General features: G+C 43.8%; 1 protein-coding gene across 1 annotated transcript in view; it reads right to left on the bottom strand.

Annotated features, from left to right (window-relative positions):
• The window catches only part of ABCD2 (ATP binding cassette subfamily D member 2), a 214790-nt gene that overhangs the window by 176514 nt on the left and 10866 nt on the right, over positions 1-27410 (bottom strand). Inside the window, exon 2 of the mRNA XM_086967222.1 lies at positions 2013-2193. Coding sequence (XP_086823348.1) covers positions 2013-2193 — 181 coding nt within the window. The remainder of the gene's footprint in view (positions 1-2012; positions 2194-27410) is intronic.

Genomic DNA, 27410 nt, shown 5'->3' with positions numbered 1-27410 from the left:
GGGAACTTGTACTTATTTTTTTTAACAATCTAAGTACTGGTAACAAGCATCAGTACTTGCATTTCAGCACCCAGCTGGCACCACTTCCCTGGCATCTGGGAGTGTGGTTGGAAGCAGATGCCGGACTTTCCTGCCCCACTTGAAATATTAAACATGTGATTCAGGACATCATGTAAATGTAAATGTAAATTGATACTTGTATAGCGCACTACTCACCCGCAAGGGTCTCAAGGCGCGTGTACGAATACCGCTGTGGAACCCATCCTGGCTTTCCCTGTGAGGCGTCCACTCCTGGGCACCCCCAAGGTGGAGGCCAGGCATCCTTAGCGTTGTGGGGGCCGTTGTGGAGATTAAGCAAGCTATTGCCCAGAGTTGCAGAGTGGGACTCCATGATTGGAATAGGCACCGAGGCGAGAATTATCAAGTCCGTGGAATTTTGAGCCCAAGACCCGCCGAGGCGGGGAATTGAACCCTGGTCCCGGGCCAGACCTCTGCATCAAGGTCTGCCGCTCTAACCATTGAGCCACACTTCTCCATTTGAGGGACTGTCTTGTGAAATATATGAAGTTAAATTTCATGACCATACAAAAAACCCTCTTGCTTCCTACGCCTCTCTAACTCTAGCTGATGGAGTTGTACGCAGTCTGAGTAATGTAGAATTAGCTGTATTGATGTATAAGGTTTCTTTTCGATAAAGAACCCATTGCTGCTCAAAGCCCTGCAGATTTCGCGAACAGGCTCGCAGTGGGAATATCACAACTGTATCACATATTCAGGTGCTGCTGGCATGGGGAGCGATGATGCGAAACTTACTGGACTCAGGTGATACCCACTGTTCCACACCTGGTCGAATGGAGGGTTAGGGGCAAGAGGGGGTTCGGGGCGGGACAGTGAGTGAAGTGTAAGGCACACTCCAGTTTGACAGAATAGATTATGGGTGATCCCACAGTTGGGGCCCCAGTCGGTCTAACTTCAAAAAAGTACAGAAGTCTTGGATCCTTCTTTATATGAAAGCTTTGGGGATGGGGGAGATAACTGGATTTTTTGGAGTTCTACTGTTTATAAATGGTTCATTCGCTTTAATTGATACTAAGTAACATGATATGGTGGAGTGAAATTATATCCTTTTATGTAAAGACTTCATAATGAATACTTAATATAGACATTTAAAAAAAAAACTGTCATATAATTCGCCTACAGCATCAGTTGCTGTGAAACATAAATATCCCACCGGAAAGACACTGGTGAGCAAGTGCACCTCACTGTAACATTTATGTTTAGACACAAGTGCCTGATTCATAATTATTCGAACTTGAAAATAGGAAACTTACTAAGTAGACTTCGCCTTTGATTTGTAAAAACTTAGACAAAGTTCCTGTAGCCCTCCTGTAAAACCATACTGACCTCCTGATCTATGCCTACTAAGGAAATGGAACACGTCCATATTTCCGAGTGCAGAAATTAAATGCAAAAGTACATGTGCGCTTTAAACTCTGTTTTATTGCGTCCAGTTGATGTAGAGAAATTCATTCCCCTGCACCCCCTACTTTTCTTGAGGTGTGCCTTCCTTATGACCACCGAAAAGATGGAGTTACTTATACCCTAAACAGGAGTATATTTCTGGTTAGGAATGTGCTTACGAAAATCTAAAAACAAGCATGTTGATGTGTTTTCCACCTACTTTGTCAATCTTCCCCTACCCCATCTCATGAGAAAATTGCTCACAGAGAAAGTTCAATCATTTTGCTGAACTGAAAATGTGTGTAAATCTATTATCAACAAGTGCAACTTCATGTAGCAGTGCCACACCACTGGCGTTGCCCCTGGACTCTGTTGCCCAGTTCCACTCTTAAACAATGGAGTTTGTGCATTTCAGCTTCACCTTGGTGGCCAGACATCTTGATGAATTGGGTCCAAGGATCCAGACACTGAATAAGAACCGTAAATAACAATGGCGGCTCTTTTTAACTTTACAAATGAAAGAAACACTTGAAAGGAAGAGATGCTCTTACCCCCATCGGCGAAGCCTGTCGCCGTGATGATGGGCACCGCCACCATGATCAGACCACTGCCGCTCCACACATACTTCATTAGGAACTGCTCCACCATCACATACCACAAGCGCTTGGACAGAATCAGGTTCATCTGGTCTGCCAAGGCACTGTAACTTTTCTGCAGTCTTGACATTTCCACCTGTGACAAAATGCAACCGTAAATAGGTATGTTGTTTGCATAAAGCATTATTTCTAAAGTATTACTCGTTTTGTGTCACACAGTGTCGTGCACAGAGTTGAAGAAAATGGCTGGAAGTTTAGCAACCTTTATTTAAAGCCTGTGTGACATTGCAATGATCACTAACGTATAAAATACCAGTTAATAAGTTGACATGGCTGAAATTTTCTCATATTTTTATAGTATATTTTCTTCAGTCTGCAAGAAAACTGAACTAATACAAAAACAGCACATATAATAAGGTCCCCTGGTTTTATGATATTGTCATTTTTTCCAAATTTGGTTCTCTACATATTCATGTTCCTTTTTTCGATCTTACTGGTATTTAACCATATTTATCTATTGTTCATGGGAAAATGTAGTAGCAACTAGTATATTTGAATTCTTAACTGATGAATGTATTCTCATGCTCCTGTGTATGTTAGGTTTTTGCTACGTAAGTAAGCATATCTGATAACAAGCATTTGCAATCCAATAGGTCTCGCATTATAAAAGTTTGAGCTGTTGGCATTGCTAATAATAATGCAGCACTAGCAGCTCAAAGATTCAGTAAGATTCAGTAATATAGCACAAACTTGAGTGAAAGGTGCCTGGTGGAAGCGTGCACTGACGGCTGGTGGTGTGTATGCCTGGTGGAAGCGTGCACTGACGGCTGGTGGTGGGTGTGCCTGGTGGAAGCGTGCACACTGACAGCTGGTGGCGTGTATGCCTGGTGGAAGCGTGCACGGGCGGCTGGTGGTGTGTATGCCTGGTGGAAACGTGCACTGACGGCTGGTGGTATGTATGCCTGGTGGAAGCGTGCACCGGCGGCTGGTGGTGTGTATGCCTGGTGGAAGCGTGCACTGATGGCTGGTGGTGTGTGTGCCTGGTGGAAGCATGCACTGATGGCTGGTGGTGTGTGTGCCTGGTGGAAGCGTGTTCTGACGGCTGGTAGTGTGTGTGTCTGGTGAAAGGGTACATTGACGGTTGATGGTGTGTGTGCCTGGTGGAAGCGTGCACTGACGGCTGGTGGTGTGTGTGCCTGTTGGATGATGTGTCCACCTGTAGGCTATCGTGGGAGTAGTGGCCTTTATTTGATGTGCCCCCTCTCATACGAGTGAAGGCAAGTATCTAATCCTGCAGTGACAGGTGGCACTAGTTGTATCCTCTGGATGATGCCAAACTTAATTGCTGCATTCTGTGGGTGGGGGGCCAGGACGAGGGGTGGACAATCAGTAGTTTTGTTTTGCCAGTGATGTGTTCCTCTACTGAAAAGTCAAGGTTATGGTAGTTACAACCGCTTAGTGGCATTTTGCCTTCCTGCCTGGAAGGACTGCAGTCTAGTGTCCTCTCACAGTGGGAGGATTGGTTTTCTCACCTGAAGCTATCAGTGAATGAGATATATCTCACAGTGGCGCTGTAACTAGGATGCTGGAGTTGCTGCAGCCCCTCTAGATAACCTTGAAAGAGTTTAAACAAACAATTTTATTTATTTATTTGTTTATATTTGTAATGCGCACAGCTACCCAACAAAGGGTTTCCCGGCGCAAACAAACAATGAGCTATACCAGTGCTTCCCAAACCTTTTACGACCTCAACCCTATTTTTGGAACGGCAAGCATTTGCGACCCACTAACTTTACTGGACATGAGGCAGTGCAATTTCATACTAATAACAGCAATTGTTTGTAAACCTCATGCCCTTGACCACACCCTTCAATAATGAACTGTGTCCAGGATATTGATCTGCTAAGAAAAGTATCAGATCATGACCTGCATTGGAATGTGGAGCTGTCACACTTTTCAAAGTGTAGTGCTGGCCTTGGCATCCGTTTACTAAAACCACAAGGTTTCTGAAAAACGTTGGTGTTGATGCTAGTGATTTTAGAAAATTTGAGACACCCCCTTCTGCGGCTGTGTATGAGGTATGGCCTTGTATCCACTTCTGTGTTAAAACAAGGTCCAGTGGTGCATTTTAGACTCCATATATATATTTTGCAGTTTTATATATCGCGAACCAGGCCAAGGACATTGGAGTGCATTACATGAGCACCAGATTACATTGTGCAAGCTGGATAGAAACCTTTGATGTGTTTTCGTTCCACAGGTATTTGAAGTGTTTTGTGATTTGAAAGGCTGATTAACTTCTTTTGAAAAACTGCTGAGAATTCCTTAAACAGGAAGATGATGTAACGGAGGTAACTTGATCATGGTAACACTTTTTCTGGGGTAGGCGAGTGTACGAAAGGAGAAGGCTACATCAAGGCAACGATTTTCTAGTAACATGTAATTAAACGGGTTTCCTTTGCAAATTAACCTTTACAAGTATTTCTGAATATTCTGGTATACTTCTAAGCATCCCCTTCGCTGCTCATGACGAGCTCAGCTCGTCATGAGGCACGGTTGAGCTGTGCTTATGACGAGCTGAGCTCGTCATGAATAAAGGCAACTCTGTGATTCCAGCACTGGGGGGGAAAACCCCTAGCAGCCAAGGTGTTAATTGTGAAGTTTGATGGCACCAAATATGTGAGTTGAATCAAAACAAATAAATCCACAATAAGGTGGCTGTTTAAAATATGGCAGGCGGTCCGTCAATCCTCTTATGCAGGTGAGATTTTGCTTTGTTCATCCCATTCCCAAACCGCCCACTGAATCCCCCTTTTATTTGCCAAAGAACTTGAAGCAAAAATGCATGCTGAGCAAGCTGCTCTGGGGGTTTGTTCTATTTAAATAAGCATCCCTAAGAAATTTCTTTGATGTGTTGGGAATGTTCTCCTGGTACTTTGGGCATATTTTCTTATTTTCCCTGTAAGGCCACCATGCCTTGAATGGCCGAGTCAGGCACGGGGGCTTGACTTTCAAATATACAATTGTTTTGGCTATTTTTGGTGGTAGCCCACATAAAAAGGGCTCAATCTTCAAAATGTGCACTTGACTGAGTGATTTTCTTACACCCCACAACTCTACAGAGCTGCTGCTTCAGTACGCAATTTTACCATGGATGTTAGGAAGCTGCCGAGTGCCCTACAGCATTCACAACGAGGAAACAAAGCTGCATATTTAAAATGCTGGTGGAGATCCTGCTCATGAGTGGGGCTACATGAGTAATCCCTTTATTCCGGTCAATGAGCTGTACAATAAATGTATCATAGAGAAATAAGTAAAAAGGTAGCAAAGGTAAGGTAGAAGTGAGAGACTACAGAGAAGTACACAAACAATAATAAGAGATATAAGTAAATTAAAAAGGCGACACAGAAAGAAATAGAAAGCCCGGAAAAAAAACCCAAGAATCTTTAATTTAAATGTGGAATAGTGTATGTTTCACCCTAGTCTATAATTGTGTATCTCCTTTGTCACCACAGGATCCACTGGGTTAGCATTTAGTTTAATTTCATATAGCAAGAGAAAAGTACTGGCCATTAAAAACGCTTGCCAACATAACGTGACAACAGAGACCTATTTCAAGAATATAGGGCTAATTTATTTTGCTTCATACTATCCTAACTGGAATTATTTGTAACCGTCTGGGCTTATGCACTTTTGTAGTTCACTTATACTGAAGGTAAATATACGTATGTTTATTTACCATGTGATGTCAGAATAGCCTGGCTGTGGTCTGATTGGTCTCCAAGTTGAAGTGCAGCACTGAAGTTGAATAGGCATGTCATTATTAAATGGAGCATATGGTGAGCAAACCCGTTTGCGGGCTGTGCTCTCTGCACCGCCCGCCACAATGCTAAAAATGCATTTCAGAATTTGCATAAACAAAGCAGCAGGCACCGCGCGGTGCCTGCCGCTTTGTTTATGCAAATGAAGGGGTGTACCACAGGTACCCCCCAGTGTACAACCCCCACCCCTCCTTCACTCTGGCGGCCCGCAGCGGACCCCCAGAGTGAAGACCGCATGCCTTTCCGTGGCGGCAATGTCGCCACGGAAAGGCATGTCTAAAAGCCCATGCTAATATGGCTGGCAGTGTCTAACAGACACCGCCACCATATTAAACATTTTCCTCCCCGGCCGCAAGGTGACCGGGGCGGAAAAGCGGCGGACGGTCTTTCCATCCGCCGCGGTCCCCCTCGCCATTCTAATATGGCGGGGGGGGAATTCTGGAGATGATGTCGTGCGGATTGCCCCCGCCAGGCCGGCGGTGGCTACCGCCAGCCTGGCAGGGGCAATCCGCCCGACATCATAATGGGCCCCTTTGTTACAAGGAAGCAATATGTTGAATGTTGCACTTTTTGCCTACTAGCAAACCACGTTAACATTTGATAAGGTGAAATAGATACTTCTTTGAAAGGCTGCACTGCTTTGAATATTTTAGTTATTTCTTACTCCTCCTTGAATGAGTGACACTTGAATAGGGCTACTACAAAGTAACTATAATAGATGAGATAAAACAACACCTGTAATTCTTCTGTTTGTCACTAGTTCTAAAAATATGAAATGGCACAGTATGTGGCACTTTTAATTTCATACAATTGCAAAGTCTCTGTATCACTGCAGAAATCTTATTGAGACAGTACATGTGATGCGCAGTTTAGTCACTATGGGGCACATGCATCAAGCATTTTTGCCTTTGCAAACGGGCCAATTTGCAGAAAAGGCCCGCTTGCGAATGCAAAAAATGCTTTTGAGATGCAGCAAACCTTATTTTGCGATTCGGTAACCTATTACCGAAAAGCAAAATGGGTTTGATACATGTAGCCCAGAATGCTTATTGTTGTAGAAATGGCATTCCTTTTTTTTACAGCAATACACTTAATGGGTTGCTACTGACATGTCTTTATACAGTTAGAATATGTTTAATGTGTACAGTATGGACACTGCTGCTTATGTCTCTGATACGGTCAATTGGGTAATACAAGCAGTTTTTAGCAGATATTTTAAATGGGGGTGATGTGTTTTTTTATCTTTGATCCTTCCACCCTGCAATGTTATTCATGCGACAGAGTGGCCAGTTATCTATGTTAAAATGCATCCGAGAAAGCCCTGAGGACTAAAGCATCCACTGTAGAAATCCATCTCAAGGTCACAGGTTCGACTTCAAGTATGTCCACGTAGCCTTTTATTGTCTGAGTGACAATGAACATCGCTGGGTAAAGAATAACACTTATTAGCTTCTAGAAAGAAGACAAAGAGCAGAGGCGCCAAGCAACTTGCTACACAGGGACACCACGGGCGGGCCTTTGTCAAAGATTCTGCACAATCCCTGCATGCAGCTACAGCAATGGAACACAGTGATTGCTTAACATAGCGAGACCCTAAAGGACACCAGCTGCCATCATGTCAAAGTATGATACTATGTGAGGATTGCCCAGCGTTACCAGCCACTATTTTTTCAACATGAATAAGGGATATAGGCCAGATGTAGGTAAATATCATTTACCGATTCTAAAATACCGAATTTTACCGATTCGGTATTTTAGAATCGGCAAATGATATGTAGCTAATGATTCAGTAAATTTTACCGAATCGGTAAAATTCGGTAAATACCGATTCTGTAAATACCGAATCGGTAATAGGGGGTAGACCTACAAGGGTGGCAGGGTGTCACATTGACACCCTGTTTCACCCCTGTGTAGTGCATGGGTGCACATGTGGCAGACATACATGCCCTAAGGGAATGTATGTCTGCCACATGGCACTGAATAAAAAGCACAAAATTGCTTATTAAAAGGTATTCGGAATTTACCACCAACTAATAGTTGGTGGTAAATAACGAATTCTGAAATGTAAAAAGCACTTGCTTGAGTGCTCTCTACATTAAGGATTCGGTAATTTACCGAATCGGTATGTTAAGAATTCGGTAATTTACCGATTCCTTAAGTCACCGATTCGGTAAAGTATCGAATCCTACAATTTGGCCACCTACATCTGAAAAGCCTAATTCCGGTCGGTAACGTCCGTAATTCGGTAATTTCGGCCGTTACCGACCGGAATTAGGCTTCCTACATCTGGCCCTATGGTGTTATTCGTTCCTATACCGGGGTACCGGGGTCAGACCTAGGTGAAAACAACAGCAGCATTACAAGTGGTGTAGGCCCATATTGGAGCTGCTTCAACTTATTGCATACATGTTGGAAAAGATGCTATCTATCAATACCATAACACATACACAAGTGGTTATACTAACAAGGCTGTGCCGCTGAAGAAGGTCTTGTAATATACTTGCTAAGCCCTATTCAGGAAGTTTCCTAAAAATGACGGTAGCCCTCACCCACCGAAGTGGCATGCTTCATCATCTTTCCTGCTCGCATTAGTTCCCGAAAGGTAGTCAACTCTCCAAGTAGCACTTAATAGAGCTTGGCAGTTTATATGCCTCCTTCCCAGTGAGGTTCTGCAGATCTGTGCAGATTAATGCAATGCAAACCTTACATGTATATACTAGTATTTCATGCAATAAAAAGCGCAGCAAGGGAACTTGTTGAGTTGTGTTACTTAAAATGAAGAGAGCAGAAATGTTCTATATTTACAAAGATTATGAGCATTTATTTTCTCTCCTTATGCTGGCTCACTGTGTGCTGCCATGCTAAAATGCAGGCTCTCTTGTGCCATACATAGTGCAAGGTGGCCTGTGTAAGGAGCAGACTTGTTTTTGTGTAGAAAATGATATCTTTCTGTACAAAAACAATACAAAGATTAAATTACAAGGAGAAAAAAAATGTTCTCTTTAGTATGCCATCATTTTAGCCCACGTAACGATTGGATGCAATTCCAGGTGTACAAATCTGTGTAAATCTAAAATTACATCATAAACGTGGATGGATGCACAGGAACGCCAATGCTGCACTCATGGGAAGCCTACCAGTTCCAAATGTAAGGTTACAGGGCACAAGGCGCTGCACTGTGTTACATTCCTTTACAAAACCACGCAAGGCGGTGCAAATCGCCCCTTGTGTGGCTTTGTAAATTTAACTGAAGCCTTTGTGTGGTTCTTGCACCACCTTGCACAACACAAGGCTAATGCAAAGGCTTAGTAAATCTGAACTCTTTAGTCTAGAGTCAATGTGATTCTGTCACCTAGTTTAAGGCATTCATCACAACTGGTCCCACCCTACTTCTACCCTAACCAACCCCAATTAGGTATTGCACCTCTACTTGTGTGTTGATGAGGAAGAGGAGAATGTAAGGAAACAACTGAACCCAGATAGTGCAGCATCTGGCTCCATGAACTGTTATAATATTGAGAACACATTAATTTATTCAAGTCCTCAATCATTCAACGAGGAGTTAAATTGCACACAGTCTAGTTGTACACAATCCTGCACACCTTCTTACTGTGGTATAGATAACTTAGTTTAACCCCTTCGCTGCTTCTGTCGGCAACGTCCGCCGCGAGCACTACCTCCATAGTGCTGTGCACGTCCGTTGGCCGACGCGGCCCCGCCCACTCAATAGAACGCACCGCGGCGGAATGTCCCCCCGTGGTTAAGGCGGTAAACAGGCTTAAAACTCAAGACAGTTTCGGGAAAGTCCCTCATGATGATCACTGCAAACAACACACACAATGCACCACCATTCGCTCAAGCTCCAAAACCATGATATCTGAAGGTAAAAGCTTGAGCATACTGTTTTTTCTCACCAGTACAAAACACTTGAATATCCGCCTTACATCAACTGGTGTCGTGGTGTACTACTATTTTAAGATAGAGAAGAGTTATAGCTCTTAGAAGACGTTTTGAATAGAGCAATACTCCTAGGATAAAACTCCATCAGGATATTGCTGTGAAGTATGTTGGAATAGAAATGTTTTTAGCCGAATTCTCTATGCCTTGTACGGTTTAAGTTAGCATTCGCTGCACCATTTTGTATTCAGCCTCCATTTTCAGCCATGATTGAAACTAACTTCTGTCTCATTTTCCGTTTGCTTCAGCAGAAAGTAGCTGCAATCGTTTTTTTTATTTCTCTAAGGCTGAGCTTCTCTGTGCTAGTGAACACACTGTCTTTGCTAGAGCATACCTTTCCCAGTAAATAGGCCTACTTCCACCCTTAGAGTGGTTGGCACAGGCAGAGTGACCTTGGCGTTGAGATAGCATGTACCCGGTATCAGAACCTAGACCCATCTTTCTGTACCTCGTTTGTTCACCAGCTACCAACTGGAAATTTCCAGTAAGGGTGTGTCAATATCGGTTCTGAACTGTATCTCACATGTTGCTATGCTTGCTGAAGTCAGTCCCTCTGCAGCAATCCAGGGAGGCTGGTCAGACCGGACTTCACTCAAGGGTATCTCTAATAAATACCTTTGGTTATTATTCTCTACTGTCTGACTGACTCTTTATTTGTGAGGAAGGCTGAGAGGTGGTCGTGAGTTTTACAGTTCTTCAAGTGTACGCTGCCCCATGAACCAGTATGAAGCGATGTGACCCCCTTTTGGGCACAGTTATCATAAAAAAGATTAACATTTGGCTGTTTCAGGCATTGAGGGAGGAGCACACTGTCTACCTCATCATGTAGTGTGTTCGAAACATCATGCCACATCAAGAAGTTACGTAGGACTGAGATGTTGTAGCATAGCTGCCATCTTGGTAGTATTGAGGAAAGTGCAAGTGTATCACTTTGGACAGTGATGCAAGGCCATGCAAAGATACGGCATGTAAGAGGTGATAAAGATAAAGCACAGACTGACACCATTGTAGGAGTACTTAGGAACCTGGCACTGATAAAGCTGATTTGCGATGCAGAGCTGTGTTGCTAAACCGTTACTGCTTGCTCGTGGATACCGACAAGGCCTGGAACAGTGTCCCAACACCGCAATGTTGAGCATGTTATAGTTCCACTGTTTATTACTTGTAAATATATTTTGGAATTCTAATGTCAATATTTTAAACCTTAAAGGCTAGACAAAGTAATGCAGGTAAAGGATTCATACTGAAGTAGGGCTATGATCTGGTTTCCCAGTTTGGGGAGTGGTGGAGTTCCTAACTCCCTGCAGCATATCTGCTGTGTTAAAATTGACGAGCAGTGGAACCTTGCACATCCATTCTTCAGTCCTCAGTTAGTAGATATATGTGGGTTCGTATACGATCCATTATCTACTTGAACACTAACCTAAATGTTGAAATGGAGAAATTGGGTGCTGTATTTATAAAATCCCCGACATCGAGAGGTTTCTCCATACTTAGGTACAGATTTCAAATGTGGCTGAATAAGTAGGAAACACACATTTGCTCTGGTTTCTTGCGAGATATCCACTTAATAAGATTAGGGGCCCTATTAAGTGGTCGGTCGGAAAAGCCTCCGACTTCTGGTCGGATACTTTCCGCCCGACATGGTAGGTTTAAAGTCTGACTGCTGTATTAGGAGGATGTCGGTTGGAGTTTAAGCCTGTCGTGGAATTCGAAACAGCTCTGCCGGGCTGTCGGAAAGGCAGCATAATCCCTTAAGGACGGCGTTTCCGCCATCAGGATTATGATGTAGGTTTCAGACTGCCATTCCATGTTGACCTTTCCGACATGGAAAGGCTGTCGAAAACCGACATCGGGGGGTCCTAGTGGGGTCCCTTCCCCCTGGCCCTTCGCATACTAAACTGGGGGGTACCTATGGTGTCCCCCTCACCATCCCTACAACCTGTGGCACCATGAGGTATCTGCCACACGGTGCAGAAATGTTTACAAACTTCCATTTTTCAATGAGAGCTTGTGCTGAGGGCATTTTCACCCCAACGCACAAGCTCCCATTGAAAAATTGACTTTTACGGCCGCACTACGTGCAGTCGCATCCTAATTGGGATTGCGGACCCACTGACCCATGGTCAGGCAGTTCCTTTCCCATGCGTCTGCTCAACTTAAGACAAAAAAGTTGCCAAGCATCTCACAACCTTTCCTAAAACCCACCTGGTGAAATAGTAAGAGCTCTGCCTCCTCATATCATTGTTCCATTTCACCCAATAGAATTTGTCATCGTATACCTATGCTATACGGTTTAATAGTGCTATCAGCCGATAGGCTTGTGGATTATCTCTCTTTTAAAAGTGTGCAAAACTGAACATCCCGAAGAGTCTAGAATTACTTTAAGTTCCAGACAATATACAAATAGTATTGATAGAAAATGCAGCCAAAAGGTTTTATTCATGAATTTGAAGGTTTTTATGGAGTTCCATGTGCGGTAGTGGTAGATATTCTGCATAATATATTTCTGTAGGATGAGATTTAAAATTGATATTCAAATAGTACACCAGTTTCACATTTGACTAAGCAAATTAATGTCTTGAGCAACACTGCCTTTCCCCCGCCCACAATATTATCAAGATTTTTTGCAAAATAAAAATAAACTTAAGAATGAACAAAGACAAAAAAGCATGGAGAGCCTGAATTCATCATGGCATAACCTAGGAAGACCCAACAACATGGTCATACCTACAATGATAGAGGTGCATCAAACACAAAAGGCTGATGGGAGGTTGCTTGCATTAAGTCTAATCAATCAATTGGTTAGTATTTAAAGCCATCATCTATGACTTCTGTCTAGAATGGCACATTGGGTGAAAAACAATGGTCTGGAATGCAGTCTCCAATGGCTGAGATTAATTTAACCATTTCTACCATCACCTTGTTGTTTTTTGTAATAGACGTCCTAAGTGCAATGGAAATACCCAGACAAGGGTCCATGTTCACTATGCCATAGGACTCAAGTTATACCACACTGATGAGACCGAAGTAGGTGGAAACTGGACTAGAGTTGCTTCTGTTATCTGGAGGGTACCTGGCCTGGCCATTCAGGCAGGACTGTCCCTATTGGAGCAGGTCAAATAAAGTGTCCCCTTTGGGTAAACTTACATACCAAACACTCTAATTACAAACTCAAAAATGCATACATAATTGACTAGATTCATACAGTCCAGCAAGAGCAAAGATGATGCAGGTAGTTAAAATTAAAAGTGTGTACAATTTATTTCAGCAACCATTAAAAAACAAATGGCGTACATTAATTATGTGTTTCTACCGATACAATAAAATATTCACATAAAAAATTCTAACATAGTGGGAATGACAACATAGAAAATATTTCTAATTGAAAGAGAAAAGGACACAATAGTTAGACATAATTGAAAACAAACTCCAAATTGTACAAATATCTTAAATGGAGAAGTTATTTGGTCCAATAGCTTCATGTGTCACAATTCTAGTATAGCATCGACGCGTTTCGGTTTTGGCAACTTCATTAAAAGCCAGCACCTTCCTCAGGATTAAAATATAATTTCCCACAAATTACGATAAATCTTATTGGGGACAACACACGCCCTCCTAAATATTGCTCAATCAAACGCTCCTTGTTGTGTAGGTCGCGTTGAGTGGATTGATCTCTTAAGTATTCCTAGGTCACATGTTACGTTTTACTGGTTCCATCACAAGACGAACCAATAATATTGACGCGTTACTGGTTCTAACAACACGGCCGGTATGCAAGTGCACTTTGATACAAGGCATGGACACCATCGTACGCCGCTTCTATTAACCTGAAAAGAGACTGCGGGCGGTCTTACTGTCTAAAGGGATTGTCATTCCTAACCCCGACAATATTTGGAAACAAGAGCCAGGATTGCCATGCGATAAACGCCTTGCATACCGGTCGTGTTTTTAGAACCAGTAACGCGTCAATATGGTTGGTTGGACCAAGGGCGGGCCTGTCTGTGCCCGTCAGGGGCCGGAAGAGGCTGGGCTGGGCCACCCCTCGGATATCCATCACCAAGGAACAATATCTCCATATGTGTTACATTGTAATACGAATTCAATTGTTATATATTGTCTGACAGTGCTATCTTGCGGTGTTATAATTGGATTGCTTGAGTTCTTGGAACGATGAGTAAACACAAAGGAGTAGCCTGGATATTAGACGCTTTTATCGTGAGGGCAGAGTCACTGCTGACCCACGAAATTGAATTGACAGAGCGACGCCTGTCCATGGATCCTGTAACATTACATTCCTGTTTATCATTAGGTGGCCCAACTACTGATAGTGCAACATGCAAAATCCCTCAAAAATCATTGCCAATGGAAGTATGTTCCGCTTCCTTAGATTCCCCACCGCCTAGACCGAGAGCCCTCAATATGGATGCCCCGGACGCTCCTGGCATTAACACTAGAGCACGGGCGGCACGTCCACAAAGGAATGCTAAAGTGAAACCACAACCTGTAAAAAGAAAGAGAAATGTAGGAATGATTAAGCCTAAAAACTCCAAAGGTTGTCAACCCGCTAATAACGCAACAAATCAGGTGGCTATTTCCTCTGTTTCAGTGGGCACAAAGACTGCTGCTCTTTCTAACTCTGCTCACAATTACACTAATACAGGTATTGCGAGAGATGTTGTTGTTGCCACCCCGCATTGGAACTTATTGAAAATGCCTTGGCTAATATCAAGTATGTAATTAATATGAAATATAATCTGTTGTGGGGGAATTTGGAACGTTTGGATTCTGAGTTGGCTAACTTAACGGACAAGAACGTGGACTCTTTTCAAAATATTGGCAGGCGGAATACCTTTAACTTCTACGTGTAATACAATCGGGCTAGGGTCACATCCCAGCTCTGTCTCGTGTAAAGATCTTAACCCTGCTATCCCGCCTACTAATCGCAGTAATATAAACATATTCCCTGGGTTAAATTTTAATAGTGAACAAAGGGGAAGACAGGATGACCCCCGAGGAAATACAGATGATTCAAACCTAGCCTTAGGAAGAAGTTGTCCTATTGACTTTCGATCTAGCACTCCTGCAAGAGATATAAGTTTAAGCAGGGATATCTCCAGATGCCCCAGGAGCGCATGCATGAGACCAAATACTGATGTGCTAAGTCTACCCCCTGCATCTTGTCCCTATGTGCTAGTTTTGGCTGGGGTTCCTAATTTAGCCGGGGATCAAAGGGAGTCCGGGCGGATCTGCTCAATAAGTCCGTAGATTGGCTCTGTAAACATAAGGGGCTGCACTCTTCCAATATGAACGACATTCTTATGGCCAGAAGAGTAGGGTGGGTAGGTCATTCTGCCAAGAATATAACTGACGACTGCATTGTCCTCAATTTGCGCAGGCCCCATATGGATTGCCGCTTATTGAATGTCTTCGAGCTATCCACCATACAAAACACCTGTATCAGTGCGCTCCCCTTGGGTTATTTCTACAAGCCATCTTCCAAACCCTCTAGGGACGCCCACGTCTTGCCTTTGACAACCAATAGGTTTAACGCACTTTCTAGCCTAGATGCACAGGATTGACAATTACCACCAATGGTTGCCCAGCAGCATCAGCAGGACTATCTGGAGGATTACCCCATAATCATAGTAACAACTGATAATGATAACGAAAAGCAATCTATAACTAGAATCGATAGCGGAGCAGACTTGAACATTCTTAGTTGGAAAGTAGTTGGGCTACAGTCTAAGCTTGACAACCAGGATTGGCTGCGCCTAGTTAAAGAACAAGACGTAGTGATGTTTCAGGGGACTTGGGCTGTACACGAATTGCATATTGAGGATTTTCACTGTATCAGTGTAGCGACATTTCGCAACAAATTGGGCTGACCATCGGGGGGCCTTTTTATCGGGCTTAATGTAGCAGTAAGAGGAAGTTTTAAGATAGTATCAAGTAACAGCTGCAATTTTTAAATTGTACTTTACAAGAGAAGAGTTTATTTTTATTTGGTAAATTTTTATAATAAAGATTTCCTGTCCATCCCTAACAAGAATTTTATTGCGCTTATTGACTTTATTTCGAACTTAGACTGTCAGCAACGTTCGGGCAATCCTATTGGGAATATTTTAGGAGGAGACTTCAATGCTAAATTGAATGATATGCACTTTGGTGCAGAGACATATAATTCAGGTCCTTCCTCCCGTAGGGGTGCAGAGCTGGCTGTGTTTTTAAGCTCGCATAACTTGGCTAAAGTCATGGACCAGATGGGCACATCACACGCAATTAATAATCATTATCCAACATTCAGAGGTAGGGGCTATTCGTCCATCATAGACTTTGTTTTTATTTCACCTCTGCTCGTGGATTACTTACTCGTCGCAGAAGTTGTTGCTACAATTCACGGGGATCACAACCCTATCAAAATAGCCCTGAGATTAGCTTCACGACCCGTGTTTTCATCTGAATGCGGGCCAGAGATTTAATGCCATCAACTGACAACTTAAGATTAATATGGAGGGGCGTTGGTAATGGTGATTTGTTTAAGGCACTAACGAAGGACAACTTGACCCTCATCAATTCCTGTCTGTCATTTCAAACCCCGCACCCAGAGGTAGTCCACAATTTTTCTAAACTCTGTCTGGCTAATAAAACTCTTTTTTCTCTGAGTAAGCAGGGCCCTAGATGGTTTGACGCTGAATGTTCACTGGCTAACAGGAATTTGCATAGGGTATTGTCAGTTAAACCTAGGTGTGCCTTAGATGTGAAACTGGCTAGGCAGAAGTACAATATAGCAGTTAATAACTGGAAGGGAGTACTTTTAAATGATTGTTGGGAAACCCTATCACAGGCTGCAACTAACAAAAAGAGTAAAATATTTTGGGCTGCTGCAAGGGACCTCCGATCTATGGGACAGCTATTAAACCCCATTAGCTGTACTATTTCTAGTCAATCCTAGGAAACTCACTTTTCTAAAATCTAAGCTACTCTCCTATTGGAGCCCAACCAGTATTAACATGGTCCTTTTATCAGTATCCAGATAACTCTTGCTGAAGTAGAAGAAACTATTCACCAGAGCATTGGGAACAAGGCCCCTGGCCCAATGGGCTACAAATAGATCTTATTAAATGGAAACCGGATTTTTGAGCCCCGCTCCTCCTTAGCGTTTTTAATAATCTAACGCATGCTCCGTTACCCGATACCTGGGCAATGAGTATTATTGTCCCAATATTTAAAAAGGGGGCTCGGTCACAGCCCAGCAACTATAGGCCTATTTCACTGATCGATAACACCCTTAAAATATTTTGCAGAGCTTTATACAATAAGATTCTGGAATGGTTGGAGGAATGTAGTATTTTAGAGCCCTGCGAGCTAGGCTTTCATACTAAGGTTGGCACAAATGAACAATGCCTCAACCTTAGCCTTGTAATGTGGAAATATGGATTTGTCCTCAGCATTTGACTTTGTTAATAGGTCAAAGCTGTGGGCTATCCTGTTGGCCTATGGACTGGACGAGCCTTTGGTCCATTTTTTGGCATATCGTCATAAAGACCTTCAGGCTCAGGGGAGGATTGGCAGAGGTGGAGAGGTTTCAGGACCAATCAAGGTTGGAAGGGGGGTCAGGCAGGGGTGTGTCTTGGCCCCCCTTCTTTTTTATCATTTATATCAATGGATTGAATAAATCACTAGTATCCATGACTCTAGATGTTCCTATGATTAATGGGAAACCCCTTCCTGTACTAATATACGCAGACGATGCGGTGCTTATATGCCGCATCCCAAATTCTCTGCGCATTCTAGTACAGTCCTTTGTTAAACACATGGATAGTTTGGACCTAAGTGCTAATTTTAGCAAAAGTTTTTTAATGTCCTGTGGCCCTCGGAAACGCCAGCTTAGCTCCATTGTTGTTGGCAGTCAAAAACTGATAAGTACCTATAAATTTCCCTATCTTGTGGTGGTTTTTGCTGCGTACGGCTCCTGGCCTGAGCATCTCACCTATTCCAGGAGCAAGTTCTCAAAGACCATTAACTCGATTTTTAGTTTTCCCCGTCAAAAGAATACAGGTGCCATTTTAGCTATTTTAAAAAATGTTAAACTGCAATGTGTCCCAGTGGCCACTAATGGAGCTGAGATTTGGGGTACTGCAAATAGTTCCTGCATTCAGCAGGAAAAAAACTGGTTCTGTAGGGAACTGCTGGGTATCCCAATCTCCACTCCACAATACATCTGCCACAAAGTATTAAATGTAACTTATATAACTGATTTTATACGTTCCTGACCAGCCCTTTCCTGGTTATCGGTCTGGAAGAATCAGGAAGTGACTCTAACCAGAGACATTATCACTGATTGTCTGAAGTGTGAGAAGGGGATGGATATTCCCTGGCTTTCTGGAGTGTATCAGAGTTTATGCAGCGTCAATAAAGGCTGTTTTTTCTCTAATCCCAGTAAAGCCGAAACCCTGCACAATAAAGAACTCAGAAGCGCCATTTACTTGTTATATAGTACAGAAAGAATTGCGCTGGAATCGAAGAAACCCTATGTTTCCAGTTATATGTCTCTTGAGCGGCACTGCCACCCCTTACCAAATTATCCTACCCTACCTATGAGCTACTGGGAAAGGAGCCTACTATTCCGCTTGAGAGCAGGGACATTTGCATTGTGTTTTCCCCTTGGCTACCACCCAAAACTTGATTTAGTACCCTGTCCATGTGATGGGGTGATTGGCCAATCAACTTTACACTTTTTGTTCTTTTGCAAATATTACACGAAATACATCAAGGGGCTCCTTTACCTTTTTTTAATAGGAGCAGGCCGATTAGTTTGGATTCTGCCTATTTAAGTATGCTTCCCCTGACCGACGAAGAGCTGGTCTTTCGTTTAAGTACATTTCTGAGAATTGCCACTCGGGCACGTAAGACAATGCTCAACCCTTGAGTTTTTAGTCACGTATGGACAAGTTTATATTTGTTGGAGGGATCGATTTCTCTATATTCTAGTGATTTGTTTATTGATAATGGATTCTCCATTTTACCTACAATTTGTGACACTGTGCTTTATTATTGTAAAAAAAGATGTATAAGCATTTATTGTTACTTTGTCAGTTACATTTTTTACTATGCTTTACTTTTATGAATACAATGTCTATACGAATAAAGTTTATAAACTGAAACTGATAATTCTACCATTAAGAAAAACTGTACAAGTGCAGTTTCCGGGAAAGTGCAGCCAGGAAAAGCAAACTCTTCAAAAAGAACTTTGCTGATCGGCATAGGTTTCCAAAAGAAGAACCTGAATGAACCACAGGACTTCTAGAACAATATCCACTGGACAGATAAGACCAAAGTTAAGTTGTTTGGCAGCAATGCGCAACAAGATGTTTGACAAAAACCAAAAACTACACATCCCTACAAGAACCTTGTACCAACTGTCAGTCATTGTGGAGGACTGGGGATGATTTGAGCCTGCAGGCACTCGACCTGGACACCTCACGTTCACTGAATCCACCATGAATTCCTCTGTACACCAGCCCATTCTTTAGGAGAATGTGGGGCCATCTGTCCACACCTACCAGGTACATGAAGGTGGGTCATGCAGCAGTACAGTGATCCAAAACACATTACTAAATAGCAGAAAAATAAAAGAAGCAATATTTTGAAATGGCCATGTCAAAGTCCAGACCTCAATCCCATTTGGATGCCATGGTGGAAATCAGTAGAGCTGAGCGTAAGCAAATGCCCTTGAATATTACCAAGGAGGAGCGGCCCAGAACTAATGAGAGGATGTTAACTTTTCCAGGAATCAAATAAGGTTATTTCTGCTAAAAGGGGAACCACAGGTTACTGAATCAATGTAGTGCACTTTTGCAAACAACGCTACTGAACGTTAGTTGGTTTTTTTGTTTAATAAATAATGACAAAAGGAAATTTGTGTGTTATTACTCTCATTAGATTATATATAATTAGGTTTATAATGCAAATACTTAGCGATGAAAGGGCAGACATTCACAAAAATGAATAGAGATCGATCAGCTCAGTTGATAGTCCACAATATTGCAGGATCGCCAGGCCGCTTCACCTATAGAGGCATTTGAGAAGCGGGTGCTCATTAAATCTGTTTCTGAAGATGAGATTTGATTGGTCTAGTGTAACCTCTTTTAGGATATCAGTCTATATTTTAGGCACAGATCCAGAAAATTAGTTGGCTGAGGAAAATGCCTTGCACATACGACAATGTTTATAAGAGGGTCGGTAATCACACATCAGATTAAAAAAACACACATCTACCCAAAGCAAGTTTACATGAAGTCTGGTGCAAATTTCTCTTGATGCAGGAGTTTGTACCTGTGATTTGTGGCCGTTAAAATCAGCTGCAATTGCAGATGCTAACTGCATTCAATTCCGACCTTGTGCACCAGAGGTAATAATAATAACATGCAAACAGTGTGTAATTCCCCTTTCCATAGGTGCAAACTGCCCATCCACTAAAGATCTCATCATTCGGTTGGGTTAATTAGTATATTCGCCGTTTGTACCAGCAAATGGCTGGTCCTCTCAAAACTGGGCATCATTTGAAACAGTGCGTGAAACGCAATGAACTGCTATGCAAATCAAAAGTATGCCTTTAAGGCACATATTGAAGCGCAGAAGGGTTTAAGGACCTTAAAAGACAAGAAAGATGCTATCTCCGTTTAGAGGTTAGCCTGGAGAGATCTTCTGTTTCAGCTTAGATCCCCTGGGAAGAGAGAAAGTGCCAACTTATCACTTTTGAATTGCAGTTGGCTCTAAGACAGGAAATGGTTGGGAAACTGCAAATTGAAAGAGATTTGACCTTTCTGCAAAGGGGAACATAAAAGGTGACAAAAACACAAAATAGGATTCAACAACAAACAACCAGAACGAGTACTGAGCAGGCAAATCAGTGGAAAGGCCCTCCAGAAAAGGCAAATTTGACATGAAGCAAATAAAGCGAACAGCCTGCCCCACACATAAAATATCTCTGAACATACCAGATCAAAAACAAAATGTGTTGCTGCGAGCCGCGAACTGTAAATCTGTGTGAGAAAAAGGAGCAGAGAGCTAGGAAGTGATTTGCTTCGCACCCCAAGTAATGCATAAAGACACTATCTCCAAGAAAGAAGTATCTTAATTACAAACATGACTTCACAACACTGGGAGGAAATAAAAGTGGCTGCCTTAGATCCCTGTCCGGTATCAGTCCTTCTCCCTGCTGTCGACCTCTTAATACCAGTAATTACTCAGGTATCCAATGCCATCCTTAGTTCAGGAACCTATCCCAATGCTTTAAAAAAGACACTTCTGAAACCCCTTTTAAAGAAACCGGGCCTTGATAAAAGTGACCTGAAGAATTACAGGCCCATTGCCAGTCTCCCCTTCATAGCAAAAGTGGTCGAAAAGGCTATGAATTCACAATTGTCGGAGTATCTTGAGAATTATAGACGGCTTGATGACACACAGTTCGGATTCCGGAAATATCATGGGACCGAAACAGCCTTAATCAAGGCGGCAGATGAAGTACGAGCTATACGAGACCAGGGTGGGACAGCTCTCCTGGTAATGTTGGACCTGTCTGCAGCCTTCGACACGGTCGATCATAAGATCTTGATCGACCGTGTCGGTAATATGGGCATTGGACAAACGGCATTAAAATTGCTTGCCTCGTTCCTCAAGGACAGAACCCAGGCTGTCGACTTGGGGACATACCAATCTGCTCAGTTGTCTCTGCCGTGTGGAGTTCCTCAAGGCTCATCCCTTAGTCCGACACTATTTAATATCTACGTGTCGGACCTTGCTAGTGTCATCAAAAGCCACGGGATGAGCCTAACTTCATACGCAGATGACACGCAACTGGTACTAGCCATTAAAGGCGATGGTCTGGATGTGGCTCAACGCTTTCAAGAAGGAATGTTGGCCATAGAAGATTGGATGGCGATAAACAGCCTAAAACTCAACTCTGAAAAAACCGAGGTGGTCATTTTTGGACCACTTGAACCACCTTGGTCCTCAGCCTGGTGGCCATCTACTCTCGGAGCTCTCCCAACTCCAGTGGCTAAGGTCAGAAATTTAGGAGTCACCTTCGACGATGCTCTCATTTTCATAGACCATGCGAATAAAGTAGCATCAACGGCACACTATAAGCTACGCATGATCAAGAAAATAAGTCCGTTTTTACCAGCAGCTGCCATTAAAACTCTGGTTAGCTCCCTGGTTCTATCGCCCCTGGACTACTGCAATGGTTTATTTTTAAACACTCAGGCCAGGGTCCTTAAAAAGTTGCAGTCGATACAAAATGCTGCTGCCCGTCTACTCTCCGGACTTCCAAAATTTGCGGCAATATCAGGAACAATAAAAGATTTACATTGGTTGACCATTCACAATAGGATTAAATTTAAATCCTTATGTTTAGTCTACAAGTCCTTAAACAACAGAGGTCCCCAATTTCTAAAGGACCAGTTGGTTCGATACCTGCCCCCTAGACAGCTCCGGTCCTCCAATCTCAATCAACTCATGGTCTCTCGGTCCAAAACAGTCTCATGGGGTGATCGTCGTTTCTTCACAGCGGCACCTAAACCATGGAACACCTTGCCCCAAGATATTAGATTAAGCCCATCACTCTTGCAGTTTCGCAAGAAACTAAAGACATGGTTGTTTAATCAATAATGGTTATCTCTGAATCAATTTGGACACTACAGGCCGCACTGATCAATAATTCTGCAAATCTCAGCGCCAAGACGCCCTCGGGTATAAGCCGCGCTTTATAAATGATAAACATAAACATAAACATAAACATAAAGGAAATTGTATTACTTGTGTATCAGTAAAGAATGATGTAATAAACAACTAGAGCAGAGACTGCGGTGGGAAACTCACACACAGCGTTCACAACTCCCCCACAATGTTGAGAGACTGACTGGCAACATGGCCAATGCAACCTTACATCTTAGCCCCATTTTTCTTGAGTAAGAAGATACGAGAATCACACAGTCCTACAGAACAATACCTCAAATGGAGACCAGCTCTCACACAGCAATGTGTTCACAATACCAGTTAATGGACAGGTTGAGGCTTACAGAAGGCTCAATTAGGACCCTACTGCAGATGCCTGACGATTTACAAAATACACCAACAGGAACCTACTGCAGAGATGAAGGATTTAAAGAAGGTGCCATCAGGGCCCTAGTGTAGAGGGAGGAGACTGAAATGTTGGCTTTGGGAGTGGACCAGAGAGGAAAGTGACATGGAGCAGAAACTAAGATACAGTGGACCAGAGAGGAAACTGACATGGAGCCGAAACTAAGATATATCCTTTAAAACAATGTGTCATGTTCCATCCTTAGATTCACCAGCTCTCAAAGTCGGTCTAAAAGGACACATGTGAGGCTATGTAGGCAATAAGAAACGACAGAACAGGTAACTGCCCAATGCTGACACACAGGAATGACAGTGTCTGAATCTGAGAGGTCAACATTGTGTAGCTATGCTTCCTGTTGCCAATGATGGTTATCCACCATCACCTGCCAGTCATCAGAGAGGATGGCCTGTAGGTAGGTGGCTAATCGAACCACGAGTCTCTCACGCTGCAATCTAGCAACCTTAGCCTCAGAGTGAAGCGCTACTGGAAAGTCGTGGCATAACATCATTAAAGCATTTAAGGCAGATCACCATAGGAGGGTGTAATTGCTTACATCTAGAGATACATCCCACTCAATAGCTGAATACATAGTCCCACAAGTCCACTCCTGAATATTTGTATCCAGGCTTCCCATGGCTTTATAATGAGGTTTGGGGTCAAAAGTACAAATGTGATTTTGTTGTACCTTTCCTATGCATCCCAGCGAGGCAAGCAGACTTTTGTGATGAACCAAAATGGTGCGCAGAATCGCCAGTCTGTACAATATTAGCAGTGGAAGGCATTTTTATCTTGTGTGGGGATCTGGGGCAGGCTGCCTCTGTGAATGTGTGCTGAGGATCCACAAGAATCATGTTATGTTATGTCATGTTAAGTTATGTTGTGCTATGCTATGTTATGCTATGACATGCTATGTTATGATATGTTATGTTAGAGCACTAGGTACACATTTATTGCCCTGCTGGCTACCAAGGCCACTTTCGAGATGAAAGATGTTATGATGAGGACTTGTATCCAAGTGCAAAGGAACATGCAAAGTGTCAGGACTGATCTGAAAGGTGGCAGTCCTTCAGTGTGGAGCCTCACTGGGGTACCTTCCATATCTGTGCTTGAATTATTAACAGAGTATTGCTTTGTACTTTCTTGTTATAAAATATAGGTGCACGAAGTGATGACATAGTAGAACCTGGTGTACATGGGAGACTCAATAGTGAATGAAGGTGTGCATCCTAAATATTATACCCAGAATATGGATGGGACACAATATCTAGGACAAAATATTGAGAGAAAAAATATGGACAGGTAAGTTTCATTTTCTGTACCCAACTCCACACAAATAGCTAAGTGGTACACATATCTTCAATGTGAATAGATGTGGAGGTAGGAACAATGAATCTATTTAGACTTCCTTATATGCACTTATCTTTCATTATATTGTACCTCGACATTCTTGTGTCACGGTATTCTGAGGGTCGACATTCATTAGTACAATCGTATATAAAGAGATATATACAAAAACATAGCCCAAACTCTTGCAAAGATAAGGATGGCCTTGAGTTGAAGCTTGAACATGGTGGCTTCAAAGTGTGTATGTTGGTTATGGGAATAAGTGATGGTGGAGCCCCTGCTCATTAGTTTAACCATTCCCCCTGAGATACTAGTAAATAGTATCAGGCCCCTTAAAGGTAGATGGGTGACCAGGCTTACAGAATCGGGTCCATGGGCAGCAGTAAGGCGTGCAGTTAGCAACAGAACTACAGTTCTGAAAGAAACTGAAGCACATCTGTTCACACAAACACGATCACCTCACCAAACCCACAGTCTCCTTGTCTCACCATGAATATCCTACAACGTGCATTGGCGCTCTTCAGAGCTCAGCTGCTCCCCAGCTTGGTTGTGCAATACCAATACGCCTACATAAATGCATGCATACAATGTCCCTGATGGTGCAACAGTGGTAGTGTGTCTTCAGTTTGCAATGCTGACTCCTGCTTGCTTTTCTATGGCTAAGATGTCCAATGTTGGGCCACCAGAGCTGGGTCAATGACAGATTTTCAGGACAACCATTACCTAATTGAATGATTTCCAGTTAGATTCACTGTATATGTATCTTATCAGGAATGCACTCAGCCTTTCTCACACAATGCTGCACACCCTTACCATAAGGCGATCTTCATGAACCTCCTCCTGTGATCCGTGAAACCAACTTAACCTGCAAATGGCCTCTGTGCATTATCAGGATCTATCAGTCTCCAACGCAGGTAATGTTCCTGCTCATAATGCCACAGCAGTGTGAATCACAATACTTACTCCACTCATTATTTAAACCTGATATGGAAGACATGCACCTGCCTTAACATAATCATTTATAAACCACATTGGAACACATCTAGAAGTCAGCTCCATGAAAATAAATTGGTGTATGCTTGTTTGAGCTTGGTTTTAGCACCAAGGTGATCTAGAAAATATTGCTAATAGTACTCACCCTGATTTTGGGCCTGGTTTTAGCTTCAACTATGTTAGTTTTAAAACTGGGCCTAAAACAGGACTAAAGCTTTAATAATGGGCTAAAAACAGAGAACAAATGGAGTCTGCACACAGTAAGCCTCATTTTTAGCCTATGTTTTGAATAGGTAGGTACTTATAGATACTTAGTACCTGCACTTCTTTCGTTTGAAAGGGGGGGTGCCTGCATTTCCCAGCGGGTATTTAAACTTTTAATGGGAGAATATGGCACTTATCAATAGCCCACAGGTACACTGGGAAAGTAAGTACCTAAACTTCTAAACTTCCATTTCAACGAACATAGCTTTAGCAGAAAAGTGTTAACCAGGTCAAAAACGTTGGCGATTCTGCACCGGTGCAAATAGCATATGGCCTGAGGCATTTTTTCACCAGGCTACTACACAGTCCAAATGGCTATTAAATCATTGTATTAGTTCAGCTTTTTTCATAACAGTGGATCTGCCAAAAATCAATGCTTTCGTTTCCAGCCATGGTAACCCTGATTCCTTACACAGTATTATGGCTTCTTTTAAGAGATCTCTTACAGTATATTTGAAAAATAAGTCAGGGATGAAAATATATTCTTCAAAAGAAGGATATTCTTCATTCTTGTGTTAGCACGAGGAATTTTGGAAGAAGAGGCTACTGGCCCTTTTTAGGTTTCGCTGGGGGGCGGAGCCGTTAGGCTCCTCCTCCAGAGAAATCTAATGAGTACAGTAAGGCACTATGGAACACGCCCCCCGTCCCATTGGCTAGCTCCATAAATGGAGCCTAGCCATTGGACGAGGGGCCTGTCCATCAATGCCGGACCAGACACGGGGGCGTTCCCGAGATTCTTTGGCTTTTGCCGACGTCACGCGACGCCGGGAACGCCCCCGAGTCTGGTCCGGCCCGGCCGTGATTGCTGCTGTCCTGCCTTGTGTCCCTCCTCCCGCCGTCCCCACGTTTCCCGCCTCCCTCCCGACGTCCGCCACGTTTCCCGCCTCCCTCCCGACGTCCGTGACCTTTCCCGCCCCCCTCGTCCTCTCCCGCCCCCCCCCCCCGAGCCCTGTGGGAGGCACTAGGACCCAGGGCCTGCTCGATCCCCGTTCGGGGGTTTCTTCAGCCGGCCGGCCAATCCTAGCGCGGCCGGCCGGAAGTGCACATGGGAGGGGAGAGGGGCCTGGACCCCGCCGTCCTCAGCGTCTTCGAACCGTTCTGGAGCGCAGCGACATTAGAGGTGTCCGAGGGCGAGCCGAGACCCGCTGCCGAGGTCACGGGAGCAGCCGCAGCCCCCGAGGCCGGGGCCTCGCCATTGGAAGACCCGCTGTCCTGCCCTAACACCAGCAGGGCACACGCGAGGGCGAGCAGCAGCGCCGGGATGCAGGAGTGCGCCTTCATGCTGACTGACAAGTGTCTTCCCTCGTGGGGAGTCGTGAACTGCGGCCAGAGGTTGAGAAACTCGCAGCTGGGGCGAGGGTGCTTACATGGAGCCTGCTTCCAGCCCGAACCTAGACAGAGAGACAGACAAAACACGCATCAGCACAGCCAGACTCAGGTACACTGCCAAACAGGGACGTAGCTAGCATCGGTGCAGCCGGTGCGGTGGCACCGGGGCACAGGCTCTGATTATTTTTTACACTGCCAGCCTGGGGCCTAGCTCTGTGTTTACACTTTGGTGAGGGCTCGTGGGTTTCTTCAGCCGGCCGGCCAATCCTAGCGCGGCCGGCCGGAAGTGCACATGGGAGGGGAGAGGGGCCTGGACCCCGCCGTCCTCAGCGTCTTCGAACCGTTCTGGGGCGCAGCGACATTAGAGGTGTCCGAGGGCGAGCCGAGACCCGCTGCCGAGGTCACGGGGGCAGCCGCAGCCCCCGAGGCCGGGGCCTCGCCATTGGAAGACCCGCTGTCCTGCCCTAACACCAGCAGGGCACACGCGAGGGCGAGCAG

The sequence above is a fragment of the Lissotriton vulgaris genome, chromosome 1_1 (assembly GCF_964263255.1).
Source record: "Lissotriton vulgaris chromosome 1_1, aLisVul1.2, whole genome shotgun sequence".
Lineage (NCBI taxonomy): Eukaryota > Metazoa > Chordata > Amphibia > Caudata > Salamandridae > Lissotriton > Lissotriton vulgaris.
This window is presented reverse-complemented; position numbering and strand designations above follow the sequence as displayed.